The sequence below is a fragment of the Astyanax mexicanus genome, chromosome 24, assembly GCF_023375975.1.
Source record: "Astyanax mexicanus isolate ESR-SI-001 chromosome 24, AstMex3_surface, whole genome shotgun sequence".
NCBI classification, from domain to species: Eukaryota; Metazoa; Chordata; class Actinopteri; order Characiformes; family Acestrorhamphidae; genus Astyanax; species Astyanax mexicanus.
Window position 1 is genome coordinate 22,122,212 of NC_064431.1, and position 19,530 is coordinate 22,141,741.

The window sequence follows — 19,530 nt, forward strand, 5'->3', positions numbered from 1 at the left end:
AGCCTTTAAAATTATTTAAAATCATTTAAAAGTCGGTCACCACTAGTAGTGATACCGGGGACAGTCTCTTATGAAAAGGTTTTGGCATTTTTCAGCAGGATAATGCTCGCCTTCACACAGAAAGGGTTTCCAAGTAATGTCCCTGCCAGATTGCAGCATTTCCTTGCCTAGCCTGGTTGCCAGATTGACAGATCGGCAGTCATAAAGTTGTGGGACCAGGTGGGGCAGTTACAGCAACCTACAAGTGTGCAGCAGGATCTACAGGTCCAGCTGCAACATCTGTGTGCAAATATGCTGCAGGATGCCATTCAGAACCCTACAGTATCTCATCTTTTAACCAAGCTAGTCACCACCCAACAGGGTACAATAGTAGAGCTTCCTTTCTACAGTTGTACAGTTTTCCATTCAAAAATATATAGTTTAATTCCATCCTTCGCTTTATGAACATCGCAAATTCACCCGTATTCATCTCTCTTTACAGGGGGGGGAGAGTTATCTGGCTCCTCCTGTGGTGATTGTCAGTTAAAACCCCTTAAACTACCTGCTCAGGGCATCTTCACTCAGATAAGACAGCGAGACGTTCAAAAAAAATCAGGTTCATCCATTCAGCAGCGCCACCGGAGAATCCCTGAACTGTACACGGCCTTATCTGCTTCCACCTCTTTATCCCGGCTGCTGTAATCCCCCTATTATCTTCCCTCTCTTCTGTAGGATAACACGCCGGAGCCAGGCGTTTTCCCCGTTTACTCAGCCTCGGATTTGATGCCCTATCACAGTGACAGGGATTTTAATGAGGAAACCGGTAATTGCTCTAAAATGACTGTAATTACACCAAAAGACAGGCTGTAATTTTTATTCTATCTGGAGGCTGCGGAGGGAGGAGAAGTGAATTATTGCGTGGAGTTATGGAGAACGGTTTTGCTGGGATTACAACATTAGTTTGGGGGATTAGAAAGGGGGAAATAAGGGGGTCTACAGGTATTTAAGCTTTACATTTTTTTACTGTTATTTAGCTAAAAAAAAGTCCCTAAATTAATTGGTTTTACCATTTTCTAACCCTGTTAACCATGACTAGAAGTGGTGTTGACTTATCTAATGGCATCTATAATGGATCATCACTTTATTTTGGTGTAGTAGTGTATTCTTAAAATATATTCTTTAATTCAATGTTTTGTCATATCGCCAAAAGTATCGTTATTACAAAAATACCATGAAATATCATGATATTATTTAAGGGCTAAATCGCCCAGCCCTATCTTGCACACAGAGTGCGTATTGATATCATAATATAATGGACCTTTTTACTAATTTAAAATCGTCAGCTGTATTGTCGGAATAACGCAATATAAATTAAATACGATGTCAGTTTTTTTTCAATAAAAAAACGCTTTTCTTGTTTTTTTGTGAAATATTATAGGTCTCTCTGAGTTGTATAGCATGCTGCATATGAAAATGTTCCTGAACCTCCATTATCTGCAGTAGTTAGTAAAATAAAAAGATTTTATTCATAGCCTTGCTCACCGTCTTGTCAGATAAGAGCTAAAAGTGCTAGGATCATCATGGCAGTTCCTTCCTGTGTTATTTGTGCAAAAAACACATCAGTGTTTTACTTTCTACCCTTGCATGTTTACATAGGTTTACATAGGATCTCCGGTGGATTTTGCGTCTTTCTTTTGAAATGTTTCTAACTGTTGTCTGTCTCTATTAATGAGCAAGAGCCGATATCCTATCATTTCTCCCCACCCACTCCTCCAACGGATTTTTTTTTTACAAATTAGAGACCACAACTAAATATTTTAAAATGAATGAAAAACAATGGAATGAGACGACACTTTTCAAGGCATGTTCATGCAGTTTTCAACAAGCCAATGCAAAAGCACACACTGCACACATGCTACTAAGACAGTCCTGACCTATCCACAGTATTTTGAAGCATTTACTGTGAAACACCGAGAGACAGTGGACACTGATCTGATAAAAAAGGCTTCAGAAACGTACTGTTTTGTTATTGCAGTGCGAACGCTGCCAGCCTGCACACATCTCATCTCTTTAAAGCGAGCCGTTCTCTCTCCCAGCAGAGACTCTCAGTACAACTCAACCCAAAACACAAACGCTGGGATCCTCCCAGCACCACGTCGCCCTTTCAAGTTCTTCCACACGAGTTCTGCATTATTTAACGGCCGCTGCCGCACCAGGACACGTCGAGTTACAGTAGGTAGAGGAGCTGAGATCAAACCGCTCTGCTGAAACACGCGCGAGAGACGCCGAGCAGAGACCAATTACCAACCTGCAAACGGCCCAGTGTGAGGGGAGGGGCCACTGATTTCTATTAAAGGCCATGATTAGATGAAAGGCTGGAATACGGCATTAAATTTAACTCAAAGAAAGAATAGAATGAGCTCTTATTGTGGGCTTTATATAGATTTAATTAGAAAATATAACATAAATTTCCTTTTTTTTCTACTATTTTCTTGTATACTATTATTCACATATTTTATATTTTTTCACAACAATACATGTAATATGTTTCTACATAACTGGGCCACTGAGAGTCTTCAAAGCCATTAATTGTGCCTCTGTGTGAATGTTAAGTTAGCAGCAAGGAGACGCGAAGGCGGACGCAAAAGCGAGTTATTTATTAACAAAAATAAGAAAACAAATGAGAACATAGGAGCTTGAACACACTGAAACAGAAAACCAAGAACTAGCAACCTGAACTGACGAGAACACCCACAAGAACCGCCAAATACGCTAGAAACAAAGGGGCTATATATACATACTGAAGAGAACAGGAAACAGGAAACACCTGGGGACAGGTAACGAGGGGGCAGAGCTACAAATAGCACACATGGGAGCACTGAAGACAAGGCTGAAGACAAGGAGAACACAAAGGACCACTGGTCATCCAGAATATGAAGGAATCATGAAGTAACTTAAAAATGTTGAATAATCCTATATACTCTTTGAAGCATTTAGGTGGCTCTTATATTTGCAGTTTCTAAGGCTGGTGATGAATATATCCTGGGCATCAGAGGTAACTCTTGCTCTTCCTTTCCTGGGGTGGCCTTGATGAGGGCCAGTTCCATCATAATGTTTTTGATCATGCCATAATATGGATGAGAACATTATTCCAATAGAGCTATTCACTGTATACCAATTATATCTCTTCACAACTTGTGTGTAATACATCTATATAATATTGAGTTTCACATTTTAATATGAGTTACTAAAATAAAGTAACTTTTCTGTGATATTCTAATTATTTGGGATGTAATAGTATATACAGCTTCACTTCAGTTTCTGAATAAGTTTCTCTGATTTTGCTATTTATAGATACAAGTTTGAGTACAATGAACATTGTGGTTTTATTCTATAAAATACAGACAACATTCCTCCTAAATTTCAAATAAAAAAAAACAAATTGTTAAATCATCCCTGGTTTTTAATGAATGTTTTTATGCATCTTGGCATGTTCTCCTCCACCAGTCTTACACACTGCTTTTGGATAACTTTATGCCACTTCTGGTGCAAAAAATTCAAGAAGTTCAGCTTGGTTTGATGGATTGTGATCATCCATCTTCCTCTTGATTATATTCCAGAGGTTTTCAATTTGGTAAAATAAAAAAAAACTCATCATTGTTAAGTGGTCTCTTATTTTTTTTTAGAGCTGTATATAACAACATAACAGTAATAGTTCATATGACACAAATATTCTTAATAAAAAGAATAAATTAACTTTAAGAAAAGCTGTATACAGGCTGATCCTTTGCTCTCATGACTGAATGGCTGTAAACGTTATTTCTCAGCCTCTGGTGTTAATGATACATATTTAAAGGCCCAGAGGGGTCTAATAGTAGCCCCTAAACACTGGTCATGACCTTATTTAGGCTGTCGGCAATAATGAGCATGTGTTGTGAGCCGAAATAGCAGCAGAAATAGTAGCTTCCAGAGAGCGACGTCGTAATGGTAGGCTTACAGAGAGAATAGCTGGGTTGTATTGTAGTGAGGTAGAAGAAATTTGTATAATGAGTGAGCTCTGGATTTCTGCCAATGCGTTCCGTATACTTATTATTCATTGGTACTGTGACTCGTAGTGTATCCTCGATGGAGGCTACGATGAGCTTCAGCAAGTCTGCAGAGCCACGTATTGATTAAAGATATGTTAGCAACAAATGAAGCTTCTATATTCAAGATGAAGATAAATGGTGTATGGGTGGGGGCATAGTGGTAATACTACTACACCCACACACACATATACACCCATAAATATACAAATTAATACACTATATTGACAAAAATATCCACTCGTCTCTGTTGCGTTTGGTGAAGTTGCGTTTGGAGGCTTAGATGAAGGTGCTCGGCCATGGAAACCCATTCGTACACAAGAAACCATCTATGCTCTACTTTTCCTGAGCTAATCTGAAGACCACATAAAGTTCAGAGGTCTATAGAGATGAATTCTTTTGGAGAAATTTGGAGACCTCTGTGCAATATGCTCCTCAGCATCTACTGACCGCTGACTCTGTTATTTTACACTAACAGAATAAGTTGCTTTCATTCCCAGTCGCTTACACTTTGTTATAATATCACTGACAGTTGACTAGGGACTTTTTAATAGTGAGGAAACTTCACAACTGGACTTGATAAAAATGGATAGGTGAGCAAATACTTTTAGCAATACTTTTATCTTATATAGAAGTTTGAACATTTGCCTTTTCAACAGCCTGAACAAAACTAGCCACCCCAGTCAGTGACGTATAAGGATTTTTTTTAAAAAGGTCCATTTTAAAATAATTGAAAAATAAGAGAATATTTTTTTAGAATGTTCAAACATTAAAGCAGCAGTCCCTAAAATTATCTATTCTGATTTAAAAGCACTAAAATTCATGAGCGGTGAGAGGAGCAAAATATTCAAATGAATGGTATCATTTCATTATGTTGTGTCCTGGCACAAACACCTCTGCAATGTCTAATATATTCATATTAAAAAATAACAGAGAAGTCTGGTAGGTTTGTTGGATGTAATTACTGATATATATATATATACACACTTTAAAACCCAGAATTTCTCACAGCAGTTTATTCACGTTAACCTGCCTTAAAAGTACTCTTCCACATGCTCTGTGCAATTACACATTCTCACCAGAGATGGCTCCAAATCCCCAAATCTCCAAAACGTATAGACTGTACCTTTAAGAATGTTGCGCACACATGCACACACACATATTCATATTAAAATTAAGGATTAGGTCATTTTATTACTTTTTTCATTAAGACAAATAGTCAATAATTAATAATTCCCTTAATATGTTAAACATTAAAGAGTAGAGTAATATACATATTAAGAGTTTGCATAACTTAGTAACAACTATTTCATATTTTTATTTTATAGAGTTACAGTTTACATCAGCATTTTTCTACAGCATTTTTAACTTTACTTAACAGACTTATTTTTATCATTCTGGCTCTTCAAAATAAAAGTAAAATTATAATTAACTAATGTTTTGGGAAAAGTTAAAGTGTCTTTAAGTTTTGGGGATTTGGGGCATTTGGAGACCTCTCTGGTGACAATGTGTAGTTGCACAGAACATGTAGAATAGCACTTTTTTTATGCATTTCTGTGAAAATGTAAAAAAAAAACAATTCTGTCCAACAACAAACCTATCAGACCACTCCATTAGTTTTTAGATTTAATATATTTGATGTTGCAGGGTTGAAAATATTAATTAAAATATTTTACCTCTTCATAACTCAGGAATACTACTGCTTTCAATTTAAAAAGAAAAAATCCTATAGACTGCTGCTATAGTGCGCGTATATATGTACATATAGATATATATTTTTAAATTAAAATTAACAAAAAAACTTGGGCTAAAATGAACTAAAAAAAATTGCAATTGGCAATTTTGGCGCCACGTCTTTGACCTGATCCACTGGCTAAAATATACTAAACCGATTCATTTCAATTCCTCCTCATCACCTCAAATGAGCCAATCAGACCCATTTGCAGTCGTCTATCTTCTTTACTGTGGTGTAAATCAGAGTAAACAGTATCATTTAAATGTAGGTTCTGCATCGGCTGTTCGCAGCAGGTTGTCACTAGAGCATGAAAGACTGTCATGAGCATCGACTCCCAGCAGGCCGTTTCATCAATAATGTATACAGAGCCTGTTCCAGAGAACGCGATAATGGCGGTTAAATGGAATTCCTGAAAAGTTCGTGCCCAGAGACGAGGACCAGGGTGGAATAATATGAAGCCAGGTTCACGGGTTAGAAACGTGCCACTGAATATAAAGAGATGGGCTTTTAAATACATTTATGACATATTTTATAATTCACAATTTTTACATGACTGGAGATTTAGACTGTGTCGAAATCTTGTGAGCCACCATATATCTATTAAAGAAGATGTATGGTTTGGAGAGCCATGTCATCTGCTTGCGTTGGTCCACTGTGTTAAATCAGGTCCAAAGTCTTTCATAGAGATGCAGATTTCATTTTCCAGCAGGATTTGGCACATTTTGGCCAACTTGGTCTTATCGTCACTAGCAACAAATCCACGTTCGATTTAAGATCTGATGATGATCTAGTTTGAGTATTTTTACATGAATGGAGCTTTAGACTGTGTTGAAATCTTGTGTGCCGCCATACATCTTATTAATAAAATATATGGTTTGGAGAGCCATGTCATCTGCTGGTGTGTTATCAAGTCCAAAGTCTGCCATAATAGAGATTCAGATTTCATTTTCCAGCTGGACTTGGCACACTGTCCACACTGCCAATAGCACCAATTGGTCTTATCGTCATTAGCAACAAATCAAATCCAGGTTCATTTTAGGATCTGATGATGATCTGGTTTTAGTATGGAGGCCTTGAGACTGATGCTCTGGGGAGCAATTTGACAATTGGTCAGTTGGTCACACCTAGTGGTAAAACAAGGGCATTTTTCAGCAGGATAATGCTCACCCACACACAGCATATTTTTTTTAAATATGTTTCAAAAAGATTGCAACACTCCTTGTGCATGTCAAGTTGTCATTTCTATTGCCAATAGAGTAATTAATGTGAGCAACTGGGATTCCAGTTTCAGCAACATCTGTGGGTAAATGTGAAGCAGGATGCCATATGGCACTATACTACAGCTGTCTTTCAACTGTACACTTTTACCCAATAAACTTATTAACCTTTTATTTTGTGTTGCTTTCAAATACAACCATAGAAGCTTAATTCCATTCCAACTATCAGCTTATTCTAGATCTGCTCATCCTCAATAACCAGGACTCAAAGGAATAAAAGGATGCAGCTCTCGGATGATCAAATAAGACCAGTTCTCTCTTTTATTGGCTCAGATATTGGGAGGGAGTAGGAGGGCGTAGCTGCCCCCACTGTAGAGTAGCAGGGCGATGCTCTCCACAGCGGGACTTGGCCTCGGTGGTTCAGAGCAGTGGGTGGGAGGATGTGTTACAGCAGTGATTTGGAGGGAAGGTGCCAAAGCGGAGGACAAGGTCAGCCTGTTAGAGCCCACCACAGTAACACTGTGATTTCCAGCAGAAAGAGGACGAGCTGCTGAAGCTCACCATGATCCATTTCAAACATCTGGACTAACAGCGCCTCCACGAAAATGAAAACCCGCTGAACAACAGATGTGAACGCTGCAAATGCCGTACGTGGGAGTCAAAATTTCATCAAAAGCACGTTTAGAGGCATCATGCCGACTGGTATAAATATATATATATATATATATATATATATATATATATATATATATATATATATATATATATGTGTGTGTGTGTATTTGCATCAATTTCTTCCCTGTCAATACTGTCAATAAAATAGGACTCTCTGAAGAAGATACACCTATTGGCAATATATATATATATATATATATATATATATATATATATATATATATATATATATATATATATATATATATATATATATATATAAAAGCCCCCCAGTTTTGACCTGAAGAGCAGTGGAATTAACTGTGTTCTCTTGAATGAATGGGCTTCATATGGGCCTCAATATATTAGACTTTTAGATATGATGGGTTGGGGAGTTGAGGATAGGATAAGGGTGGGATGATCCAAAAAAGGTTGCAGTTGTGTACCATGTTTAATGTTCAGGTCAAAATATATCTTGGTATGAAAATTGATGGCCTTTTCGGTATTACAGATCATTAAAAATAATCCTACTACACAATAATATGGTAATTTGCTACTATATTAACGTAGTGTTTTTTAAAACAATCAAACAATGGATTAATTGAGACATCGTGAGATTAATAACTATTGAAAATGATCATTAGTTGGTAATAAAATCATTCAAAAGAGCTTCACTTCAAGATCTTTCACATATATTTCCAATAGTAAATATAATAATTATAAGAAGAAGAAGAGAAAGAAGAAGAAGAAAAGCTGTTACACTGTATCTCTTGTACACTGTTCTCTACAGTAAAAATGTTGCATAATTATTGCCTCTAAACATAACGTACAGTATCTCATGCATAATTCAAGCACCAATTCAAGCCCAAGTGGGGCACTTTCCAGATGTTTAAACCCCACTGGGTATTGGACGAATTCTGTAGCAACAGAGTTAACCTAGATTACACATTACCCCAATCGAACTGAACATAAACCTACATTAGAAATCCAACAGAACCAAGTATACATTACCAACCCAACAGAACCGGATCTACATTACCAATCAAACCAAACCTGAATGACCAGCAGAACCAAACCTACATTACCAACCCAACATAACTGAATATACATTACCAATCAAACCAAACCTGAATTACCAACAAAACCAAACCTACATTACCAACCCAACATAACTGAATATACATTACCAATCAAACCAAACTTGAATTACCAACAAAACCAAACCTACATTACCAACCCAACATAACTGAATCTACATTACCAATCAAACAAAACCTGAATTACCAACAGAACCTAACCTGCATTACCAATCAAACTGCATTACCAACAGAACCTAACCTGCATTAACGACCAAACCAAACCTGCTTTACAAACAGAACCAAACCTACATTATCAACCAATACAAATCTACATGTTCCAACCAATCCAAACCTGCATTATCAATAGAACCAAACCTGCATTACTAACAGTACCAAACCTACACTACCATTAGAACCAAACCTACATTATCAACCGATCCAAACCCATGTTACTAATATATTACAAAACTTAACTACATTACCATTACCAACAAAACCTGCATTTCTAACCAACCCAAACTTGCATTACCAAGTCCTGAAAACAGAGCTATAGGCAGTTACAAGAACATTAATGAGAACCTTTTGATTGACACTTGTCCCAGAAAAAGCATTAATAATTGGCAGTACTTTAGAGCTACATTTTCAGAGTAATGTTCCAAAATCTAGTAAAAACCCATGCATAAACAGTAAAGAACAGGTGTCCCAATGCTTATGTCTGTACATACATAAAATAACCAACTTGGACCAACTTTCCCAAGCTCAGTCAGTTCGGGCGCGCCCACAGCGCGGCTCTAGCGTGCTTTAGCGGGTACTGGGGGGTGGATAGTGGGATGTTGCGCGCGCTGGCTCGCTCGCGGGCTCTTACCTGCAGGATACGGTGATCTCCACCTTGGTGGCGGGGATGTTGCCCGTGAACGGGTCGAACTCGTACACAGAAGCCATGTCGTCCAGTTTGTCCATAACGTCTCCCTCCATGGGTGTCCAGAGGGGCTTGGGGGCTCGGACAGGAGGGGTGGGTTGCCAGATCACGGCTAAAGATAAAGATAAAATACACTACAGGGGGTCTTGATTAGGGTGCTGGGGGGGTCTGCTGATGTTGGGAGTCTCCGGGGGTCTTCTCCTCACACCGGCGGAGTGGAAGTGGTGGTCGCGAGCGCTGCTGAAGAAGAGCGTGAAGAGAGTTGGGCGCGAGCGCGAGCGCACGGGAGAGGAGATGGGGATGTCTAGTGGTCTACACACACACATATACACATATGTGGCAGAAAGGCGGCGCGTGTATTTGTGTGTGTGTGAGTGTGTGTGTGTGTGTGTGCGCGCGAGTGAGCATCCTCCAGTGTGTAAGTGTGGGCGTGTTCCACAACTCTCTAATCTCCACCCCTCCTTCTATTCATCCAACCTGCTGCTGCTGGTGGTGCTGATGCTGAAGATACCCGCCCCTGAGGCTCGTGATGGGGGGTGGTGGTGTTGGGTGGTCAAACTTTAGCTTGGACACGTTTTGTCAACAATTATTTTAATAATCGATTAATCAATTAATCAATTTTTTTCCAATTAATCGATTATTAATCAGATAAAACTAAATATTTATGTTTAATAAAAACTCTCTTTGTACTAATGTTGTAATTGTACAAGACCTATAATATAATGCAAAGTTCTCATCCACCAGTCTTTCACACTGCTTTTGAATATCTTTATGCCACTCCTGGTGCAAAAAATCAAGCAGTTCAGCTTGTAATTGTACAAGGAACTCAAAATCTACTATTATTAAACATATTAGTGTTTACATTAATAAGTAAACCGACAGTTACATTTGAAATTGTAATATTTATATTTTTTAATAACACATAAACAGTGAATGTAATGTAAATGTATACATGACTGTGATTCTCAAACACTACCAAACAGCATCTGTCAGAAATGATCTTTAAAAGGGCTGTGCTGTTAACTACACTGCAAACAAATCTATTGGCAAAAACTAGACATAATATATGTAAGTGGTGAGGTTTAAGCAAAAAAAATCTACCAATGGGGTAAGCTAATTTTTCTTAGTAAAAATGTTTAAACTAAACAATCGAAGTCTCAAAAGGAACAAAATTGGACTTAAAACCAAGCAAACATCTCACAAAGAATCTAGTTCAAATTACTTTCTAATTCTAAGTAAATCTGATTAGTATCTTTCTTTTCTAAAATAAGCACAATAATCTTACATTTACAATAGTTATTAAGACAAAAAAATCTAGGAAAAAAAATAAGATTTATTTTCCTAAAATTGCCTTGATTATTTTACTTCAAAATTGAGCGGACACATTTAAAGTGGATTTAAAAATAGTTAGATAGATATAGAAATCCATATTTGGTGGAATAATCCTGTTTTTTTTTTTTTTTTCATTTTCATGCATCTTGGTAGGTTCTCCTTCACCAGTCTTACACATTGCTTTTGGATAACTTTATGCCACTCCTGGTGCAAAAATTCAAGCAGTTCAGCTTGGTTTGAAGGCTTAATTTAGTCATCCATGCATCCGTTTTATTTCAGAGGTTTTTAATTGGGTAAAATCAATTAAACTCATCGTTTCAAGTGGTCTCTTATTTGCTGTATGTATGTATATTATATATATATATATATATATATATATATATATATATATATATATATATATATATATATATATATATACAGCTAAAGTTTAAGCAGAGATTCTAAAAAAAGTTCGTTTTTATTTGTACAATAGTTTATTTTTGCTCACACAATTCTTTCATTTCTTTTGAGAAGTTTTTTTGGTTGGTCAAAGGTGATTGGTTCAGTTGCCTGTCAGTCAAAAACCTAGGTAGTGGGCGGGGCTAGGAGCTGCGTTGGGAGCGGCCGGAAACAGAGAAAGAGGGAGCGCGCGAGATGGACAAATTATTATTTAACTATTTAGCATAGCAGCTAAACTCCTGCTCAAAACATGTAAAAACTGCAGCTAATGGACAGTTAAACCACATGTACATCTTCCCTGAGGTAACTTGTGTTTCTGTGTGTGTATATTTGTAAATATATTTATACTTTAGACTTGCTGTGTTGTTGAAAGCTAGTGAAAATGGCTTGTATTCGGTTGCTAGGGTTAGCTTACTTAGTAGGGCTAAAGTAAGTTATGAGGTGTAGCTGCTTGTGTGCTAAAATGTGGTTAAAAGTTTGCTTAGCGTAGCTCATTTGTGTCTCTTTTGTACCCCTACCCCTTATTTTTGCGTGTAACTCTTCCCTTTGGAACAGAGTTAACGTTACAAGGTAAAGGGGTAACATCCTCCCCCTAAGATTAGCTAAGCTAAGCTAGCTAAATAGCAGTGGAGCCCTACAGTTAAGCAGCCTATCTGCTGGTTAACTAGTTAACTTTAGAGCATTGTATGTCTTCAGAAAGGGGGCAGGTGGTGCAACAATTAATTAGTATTCCTCTGTGATGGAGAGCTAAATAAGCTTTTGTTAAGTTTTAATTTATTTAAATTTTCCATTCCACCTTAAATACAGCAGCTCTGCCCTCTGTTATGTCATTTAAGGTGGAATGGAAAAAGTTAGCTAGTGAGCTAGGTACTAAGACAAATTATTAACTAGTGATTTTTTTTTTGCTTGTTATAAAGAAAATAGCCATAAAGCATTGACACTACACATTAAACTATGGTATCATAGTGCTTATTGTGATTTTTTAAAAAGAAAGTATTATAGGTTTGTTTGGTTGCTTGTGCTGCGCCATCGTGCCAGTGATTCTCATAGTCGTCTGTTTTGAGTGTGCCCCTGAAAAATCAGTTTGAAGGGCCATGTAGCCCTAACACTTCCCACTAAGGTTACCCCTCCAGCCTGACCCCTAGGTGCACCTGCACAAAACAGAGGTCTCTGAGAATGACTGACAAGACACAACATGCTAAAACAATCATTTGTCCTTTTCTCAAGGAAATTCTGTAGGCCTAAAATAAAAGAATAAGAAGAAAGCTGGATGAGGAAAGACAATGATGTATTAAAATTTTATGAAACTCCCGACAGCAGCAGCAGTAATGTAGACTACATCAACCAAAGACATGAATCGCTGAGCAAGACAGAGAACCATGTGGAAATTGAACGTGATAAGCGGCCACATGCTGGAGGTGATGGTGAGAGACAGACAGAGAGGAAATTTCACCAGGGAAAGCAAGGCTGGTAAGTGATTTTTAGGCTACACATTGACCCTCCCACAGTCAGTTTTTATTAACTGGATTAGCATCATGATGATGAGAAATATGTATTTTATATTGCAGTCAAAACGAACACTCGCTTCCCAATTAAATTTAAAAACAGCATAAAAATAAATAAATCAGCCAAAACGCTCCATAACAGCGATTCCACCTCGTTATGCACAGCAAGTTCATTTCTGCAGAACAGTAACAGAAGGAAACTGAGGGAAAAAACATCCACCGACACTGGTTTTTAATTGTGTTGTGAAAAAAGTGACACTACAGGTGATACTTTAACAAAGTAAGGTGAACTTTAAAGAAATGCAAACATGCCTCTTTAGGACCTCTGACAGCTGCTAGATAGTTTATAGTAGCTTAAATTTAGGTACACTGTGAAAACTTAGATTATTGTAATGCGCTACTGTCTGGATGTTACTGCAGTCACTTAAATAAACTTCAGCTAGTTCAAAATGCTGCAGCCAGGGTCCTTACTAAAACTAGAAAATTTGACCATATTAGTCCAGTCCTGTCAGCACTGCACTGGCTTCCAGTCAAATTCCGCATAGACTATAAAATTCTCCTGTAAACGTATAAAGCCCTACACGGGCTCGCTCCTGAGTATTTACGAGACCTCATCTCCTATTATGAACCACCACGATTACTTAGATCTCAGGGTGCTGGTGTCTTAGTAGTCCCTAAAATTCAGAGGAGCTCTGCAGGAGGAAGAGCTTTCTCTTATAAAGCGCCTCAACTCTGGAATAATCTCCCCGAATATGTTCGGGACTCAGACACAGCCTCAATCTTTAAGTCTAGACTGAAAACTTACTTGTTTAGTTTAGCTTTTGGTAATTAATGTTTTTTCCTTTAGATAAGGCTGCAGATTCAGGGGTTCATGGACAGAGGGAATTGTGGTAAACTGAGATGCTGGTGCTGTTCTCCCACTGCACACGGTCACTCAGGTTTGTGGACGGTGGAGTGGGTGGATGCCAGTGTTTCAGGGAGCCTCCATGTCTGTTACCTTCTGGCTCTCTGCCTTTAGTTAGGCTGTTTTATTCAGTTCTGCCGGAGTCATTTGCCACACTCTGATAATGTTTTAATATTCTCAGTTTTGCATAAATCCAGTCAAAACTAATTCCATCTCTCTGCTTTCCTCGGAGTTACTGACTGCCCACCTATCTGACCCGATACCGATGTTGGACCCTCAGGCTCTCGCGTCTCCTGTCCGGCCAGACTGATGGAAGTTTCTGAAGTCAGCTCTTCTCCACCACCACCACAGATCAGCTGCTCATCGTCCATCTTATTCTCCACTACTGATTACATCCAAGCCATTAGTGGCGCTATTATACTCCTGAATACATAAAACCTATATGGATGTATAAAAGACTTTTTAAATTTTAATTTAAAAGCCGTTTGACCAGTGGTAGGATGGTCCCCCCTCAAATGTGAGTCTTGGTCCTCCCAAGGTTTCTTCCTCCTCCTGCAGCTCTGAGGGAGTTTTTCCTTGCCTCCGCGCTCACTGGGGGTTCTGTATTCTGTATTTTCTATGTGTAATGTTTTGCCTGATTCTTTGTCCTGTAATCATGTTTCTGTAAAGCTGCTTTGTGCCAACACCTGTTGTAAAAAGCGCTATACAAATAAATTTGATTTGATGATTTGATTTGAAAACTTTTCATCTTTTCAGGCTTTCACAATTGTTAATTTTGTAACATTTAGCCCTTATATGCATTCAAATGCTAATGTCAGGTAACAATACCGTCAACAAACTTTGCAACGTTAGCTTCTGCAAGCCATGTACAAACTTAAGTGTTATGTTGCAAGTAATTCATGCTGGCTAGCAAGTTATTTTATGTCGTGTAAAAATACTAATAAGTTAATGAATGCAAAACGGATCTTGGTGACGTGGACTTTGAAGAAGTGCAGATTTGTGCCTCTGTAGGACGTCTATAGAATAACATAATCCGTTTCTAGAGATGGTAGAGTTTCTTTTTTGCGTAAATTCTATTTTGCAGTTATTTGTACTTGTGTATAGTTATTTATGGAAGAAAAATGTGCCACTACGAGTCTGGATGGCAACTGTCGTACATTATATGATGGCCCACCCAGATCATCACACCAGCAGTAGGGGCAGTGTGTTGCTCCCCACAAAAGCAGGATTGATTGCTAAAGCCCATGCATTTCCAGTCTGTAACAGTTTAGGTGTCTTGTTCACGTCACTGCAGCAAATGAAGGTGATGTTATTTGGCTGGCCGACAGACACCAGATCACCGGAGACCAGATCGCCGGCAATTTGTCAAAACTACCATCCTGCTTTTCTTAGTCCAATGCAATGATCTCTCACCAAGAGGTACACTACCCAAAAAGTAGGCAAGACCTAGTGAGAGCAAGACCTAGTATCTAACTAGAGCACACATAGTGGAACTAAAACAGGTCCCTTGCATTATGATCTCGGAAGATTCAGGAGACTCTAAAGACTAATTGTAGATTAACACTAAAGTCATCCAAACATATGGGATTGTTTTATTAATAACGTGTTAAACAAACCAAAATATGTTTTATATTTCAGATTTTTCAAAGTAGCACCTCTTGTTAAGATGACACTTTTTGGCATTTTCTCAGTCTGTGTTATAAGGTAGAGTCGCCTGGAATGTGAGCTTTCAGTTAACAGATGTGTCGAGTTTATTACTTGAATTTCTTGCCTTTTAATGTGAATGTTAAGAGCATCAGTTGTAAAGTTGTGAAGAGTTACAGTTACAGGTATACAGTGAATAGCCCTATTTGAGTAATGTTCTTATTCATACTATTGCAAGAACTGCTCAACTAACGACTAACTAACTAAAAGTAAATAAAAATACTTAAAAAAATGGAAGGTCAGTCATTCCTAAAAATTTTAATAAATAACCATTGTAGAACAATATTGCCAAAACCTACTATGAAATAAGACAATGACGAACAGTAAACCGGGCTGGAACGTTTTGGATCTTTTTATACTGTATATTTCAGCACCATCTCTCTGGACAGCTCCTCCATTCCCACCATTCATTTTTTTCAGCACTTTGATAAAAGCCATATCCAGCAGAAAGACGGCTGATTTCCTCTCGCTGTGGGGTTCACTGACGTACCCACTCATCCCCAGTTAACACAGAATTTTAGATGGATTGCTGAACTGCCAAACAACGAGAAAAACTCCTTCCTCAAATGCACTTTTCTTTCTGCGGGCGACGCTGAGTGCATTCGGAAGCAAGCGACTGTCGTTTGAGTGATTGTGAAATCACTGCCTGTTAACTTCTCCACATTTCCTCCTGTTTCCCTCCATGTGGCTCCATATAGAGAAATCCATTACAGTGCTGTGACATTCACTTAAATGTTTTTCCCCATTAGGTTAACATATGAGCAGATGAACCACGGCATGAAACACGTGCCGTGTAATATCTTGCGCAACAATATTGACAGAATTTTTTACATGCCCAAATTAATTAATATCACGCTAAAAGTGTTTTTCTTTCTTAAATGCAGTTTATCCTGTATTATTTTTTTATTGTTGTTTGTGTGTGTGTGTGTGTGTGTGCAGTCTATTTGTATTTATATGTCCTAAATATTCTGTACTTTAGTAGTGTGGTAGATTTTTTTATTACAATATATTATTTTAGCTTTCATGTTTGGCCTGTCTTGATATTTTGTGAAATAATTGCAATAACTATTACAATAGTTAATTTAAGACTATTTTTATGCAACGGATATAATGATAATATAATAGCACAATAATACATTTAGTCATTTTAAAGATAATTAAACATTAATTATTAAGAAAATTCAGACATTAGAATTAAAATACAAACAATAAATAAATTAGGTAAATAAAATAAAAATGCATTTTAAACAGAGTCAACATACAGGCTTAATTATGTTGTTGCTAATTGAATTCACTGCTACTAAAACGATTGGCCAATTTATTGAGGTTTTCTTCGATAAATTATTAATGTAGTTATTGTAACAGATATATATATATATATATATATATATATATATATATATATATATATATATATATATATGTAGATTGTACAAAATACTTTTGCATGTTACTGTTTACAAAATAGAATGTGTTTGTTTTTACTAAATATTTAAAGCTGTTATGTTAATACAAGCTAAATAAAAAATATATATTCTTTAAAGTAGTACAATATTTTAGGTGTTTTGTTTTAAACTTAAAACTAAAAAAAAAATCTGTTGGATATTTCATTACTCAATTATTTTGAATTAGGTGAACATTTGTGGTCACAAATACATTCAAATGTAGTTCTTTGAGTTTGTAGTTTTGGCACAAACCAAAAAGTTTACCTGAGGTAGCCCCCCCTCAAGGTAAACTTATAGATCATATATTAGGATTAACTGTCTGGCGTGTTTTCTGACTGTAAGAGCAAGAAACACTTTCTGGGCTGTTAACTCTTTGCTGGCTGCGTGCTGTACTGTTCACTTTATAGCATTTCCAGCAATTAATATTACCAACAAACATCAATTAAATTAACTTACGATTAAGTTATAGTGTCTAAAAGTTTTCAGTCTGAAATGATTTAAGTAAATTCAGCTTATCCAGGCTTACCGTGTTTCCCACCTCTACTCAGGGGTTAAATCAGGGGTCAGCAGGCTGGTCCTCAGTGCAGGGCGCAGGGTTCTAGTCTAATCAAGCATAAGCACCTGATTCCACTTGTTTAATCAGCTTCTTTCAGACTGCAGACACTTGATTAGTTATGTTAGGCTTGCTCTTCAAATTAACCCTGCAGTCTTATGGTGCCCTATGTGGAGATGACTGTTGACCTATGTCTTAAACCTTCTTCAACCACAAGCTTATTATGCTGTATATTGCAGTATATAGTACAATTCACAGTAGTTATAGTTAAGCTAATGAAGCCTCTCATTGTGACTAACTATTGCTTACTCAGAGAAGTTTAGCTTGTGTTTCTGTTCCTTAATATGGGATAAAATGTCCTGCTTCCATTCTACCAGCATTTTAAATTTACATGGAAAAAATAATCCAAAAGTGTTCTTTCATTGCAGTTCTTTCGGTATTCGTAGTACCGAGACATTTCCGTTGGTGCCTTTTTTGTATCGAATTCCGATACCCAGCCCTAATTCTCAGCCAGCATCATGTCATGAACACTTTACAATAAAGATACAATACGTAGTAACTTGCTCTTATTGCCTACAACCCTACAGACAGGCAGTTAAATGCTATATAAAATGTAAACTAATATTTAGGGCAAAAGGTAGCCCTGGTGGACAAGACTACACACTGATGGTGAGTTAGGGGTCCTATCATTACTACCCTTTAAGTTAATTCCTGTTGATTGATGAATGTAGTTCAGAGAATTATGAGCTGTGGACCCACAGACACAAGAAGCATTATGTACATCACATTAAATAATATAATATGATCATCATAATCTCTAATTCAGTTCATTTTCAGCAATATTTTTCTTATAAATCTCGTTATTCAGTTGTTTAAGGGGTTGATGACAAACATTTTGATTAATATAAACAGAGGGAATTGGCTTAAATAAGCAAATGAGCAAAATGCACAAATTATAACTGTCATTAGTTTGTTCCAGGCATACTAAAAAAGCCATTACAGGTTGCAGGAAAACTGTGCCAGTGATCTGAGAAGAGAAGAAATGCATGTGCCTCTGCTGATCAGTCCAGCCTGTTTTGCCGCCGCCCCCCCGCGGGACAGCAGGCCATTAAAAGCTGGCTGATAGTTTTCAGCTCCTCTCGGAATCTGTCTTTAGCAGAATATCCAGGGCAGCTCCTGAGGGAGAAGCAGGCGTTATGGAGATCAACCAACACTGACAGAGCCGGGCTGTGATACTGCACCTCGGACGCTGCCCTGCGACCACCACCACCTCCACCGCCTCCTCTATTCATGCTGTCAGCGCAGGGCGTGATTTGAAAAAGGCCATGGTTGGGCAGCCGGATGGAGGGCTGGTGGGTGGACCCCACGAGGATGTGCAGATGTGCCCCTGTTGAGAGGCTGGCACAGCCTGAGGTTTGGGGAGGAAGAAGAAGAAGAGTAGGAGGAGGAAGAGAGGGAATGAACAGAGAAAGACGGACCTTTAGCGCTAATTGTGCACCATGTGGTGCCCACCACTAAAATCAACAACTACAACGACCCGCCTGAGCCTGTAGCAGTACTGTGCCTTTTAGCAGATTATAACTTTCCAAAAATAGACTTAACAGATTATTTTAATTACATTTATTAGACCTCAGACAAAACAGAAATCATATTTTCCCAACATAATTGTTTTTGTTACATTTCCTGTCATGTATGTGTCCATCATGTAATGGCAAGCTAGTCATTTCTTAATTAAACTTTTTTCTTTACTTTATTGAGTTGTTCTTGCCATAATATGGATTAGAACATTACTTACATATGGCTATTCACTGTATACCAAATCTACCTCTTCACAACTTTACAACTGATGCTTCTAAATACGTTAAGATGTCAATAAACTCTTGTTTAGCACAACTGTTAACTGTAACACTACCTCATAAAGCTCATAAAGGAAATGCCAAGATGTGCAAAGCTGTCATCTGAGCAAGAGGTGCTATTT

The 19,530-nt window shown here is 37.7% G+C and overlaps 2 protein-coding genes and 1 long non-coding RNA gene across 7 annotated transcripts in view; 1 reads left to right on the plus strand and 2 right to left on the minus strand.

The window, feature by feature from the left end:
* The window catches only part of cpne5b (copine Vb), a 212,422-nt gene extending 202,340 nt beyond the window's left edge, over nucleotides 1-10,082 (minus strand). For both annotated transcript variants that reach the window (XM_022682732.2, XM_022682731.2), the window contains exon 1: nucleotides 9,615-10,082. In XM_022682732.2, coding sequence (XP_022538453.1) covers nucleotides 9,615-9,724 — 110 coding nt within the window. In that variant the 5' untranslated portion in view covers nucleotides 9,725-10,082. The remainder of the gene's footprint in view (nucleotides 1-9,614) is intronic.
* Nucleotides 1-19,530, minus strand: part of srpk1b (SRSF protein kinase 1b) — a 257,960-nt gene that overhangs the window by 16,940 nt on the left and 221,490 nt on the right. The gene's annotated exons all lie outside the window — the stretch shown is intronic.
* LOC107197598 (uncharacterized) lies at nucleotides 11,589-14,590 on the plus strand. 4 transcript variants are annotated; one of them, XR_002651640.2, is made up of 3 exons: nucleotides 11,589-11,744; nucleotides 12,759-12,911; nucleotides 13,794-14,590. It is a non-coding gene; the product is annotated as an uncharacterized LOC107197598 (long non-coding RNA). The 4 variants fall into 4 exon arrangements; XR_001518658.3 differs by having other exon boundaries at nucleotides 14,083-14,590; XR_007429361.1 differs by having other exon boundaries at nucleotides 12,669-14,590.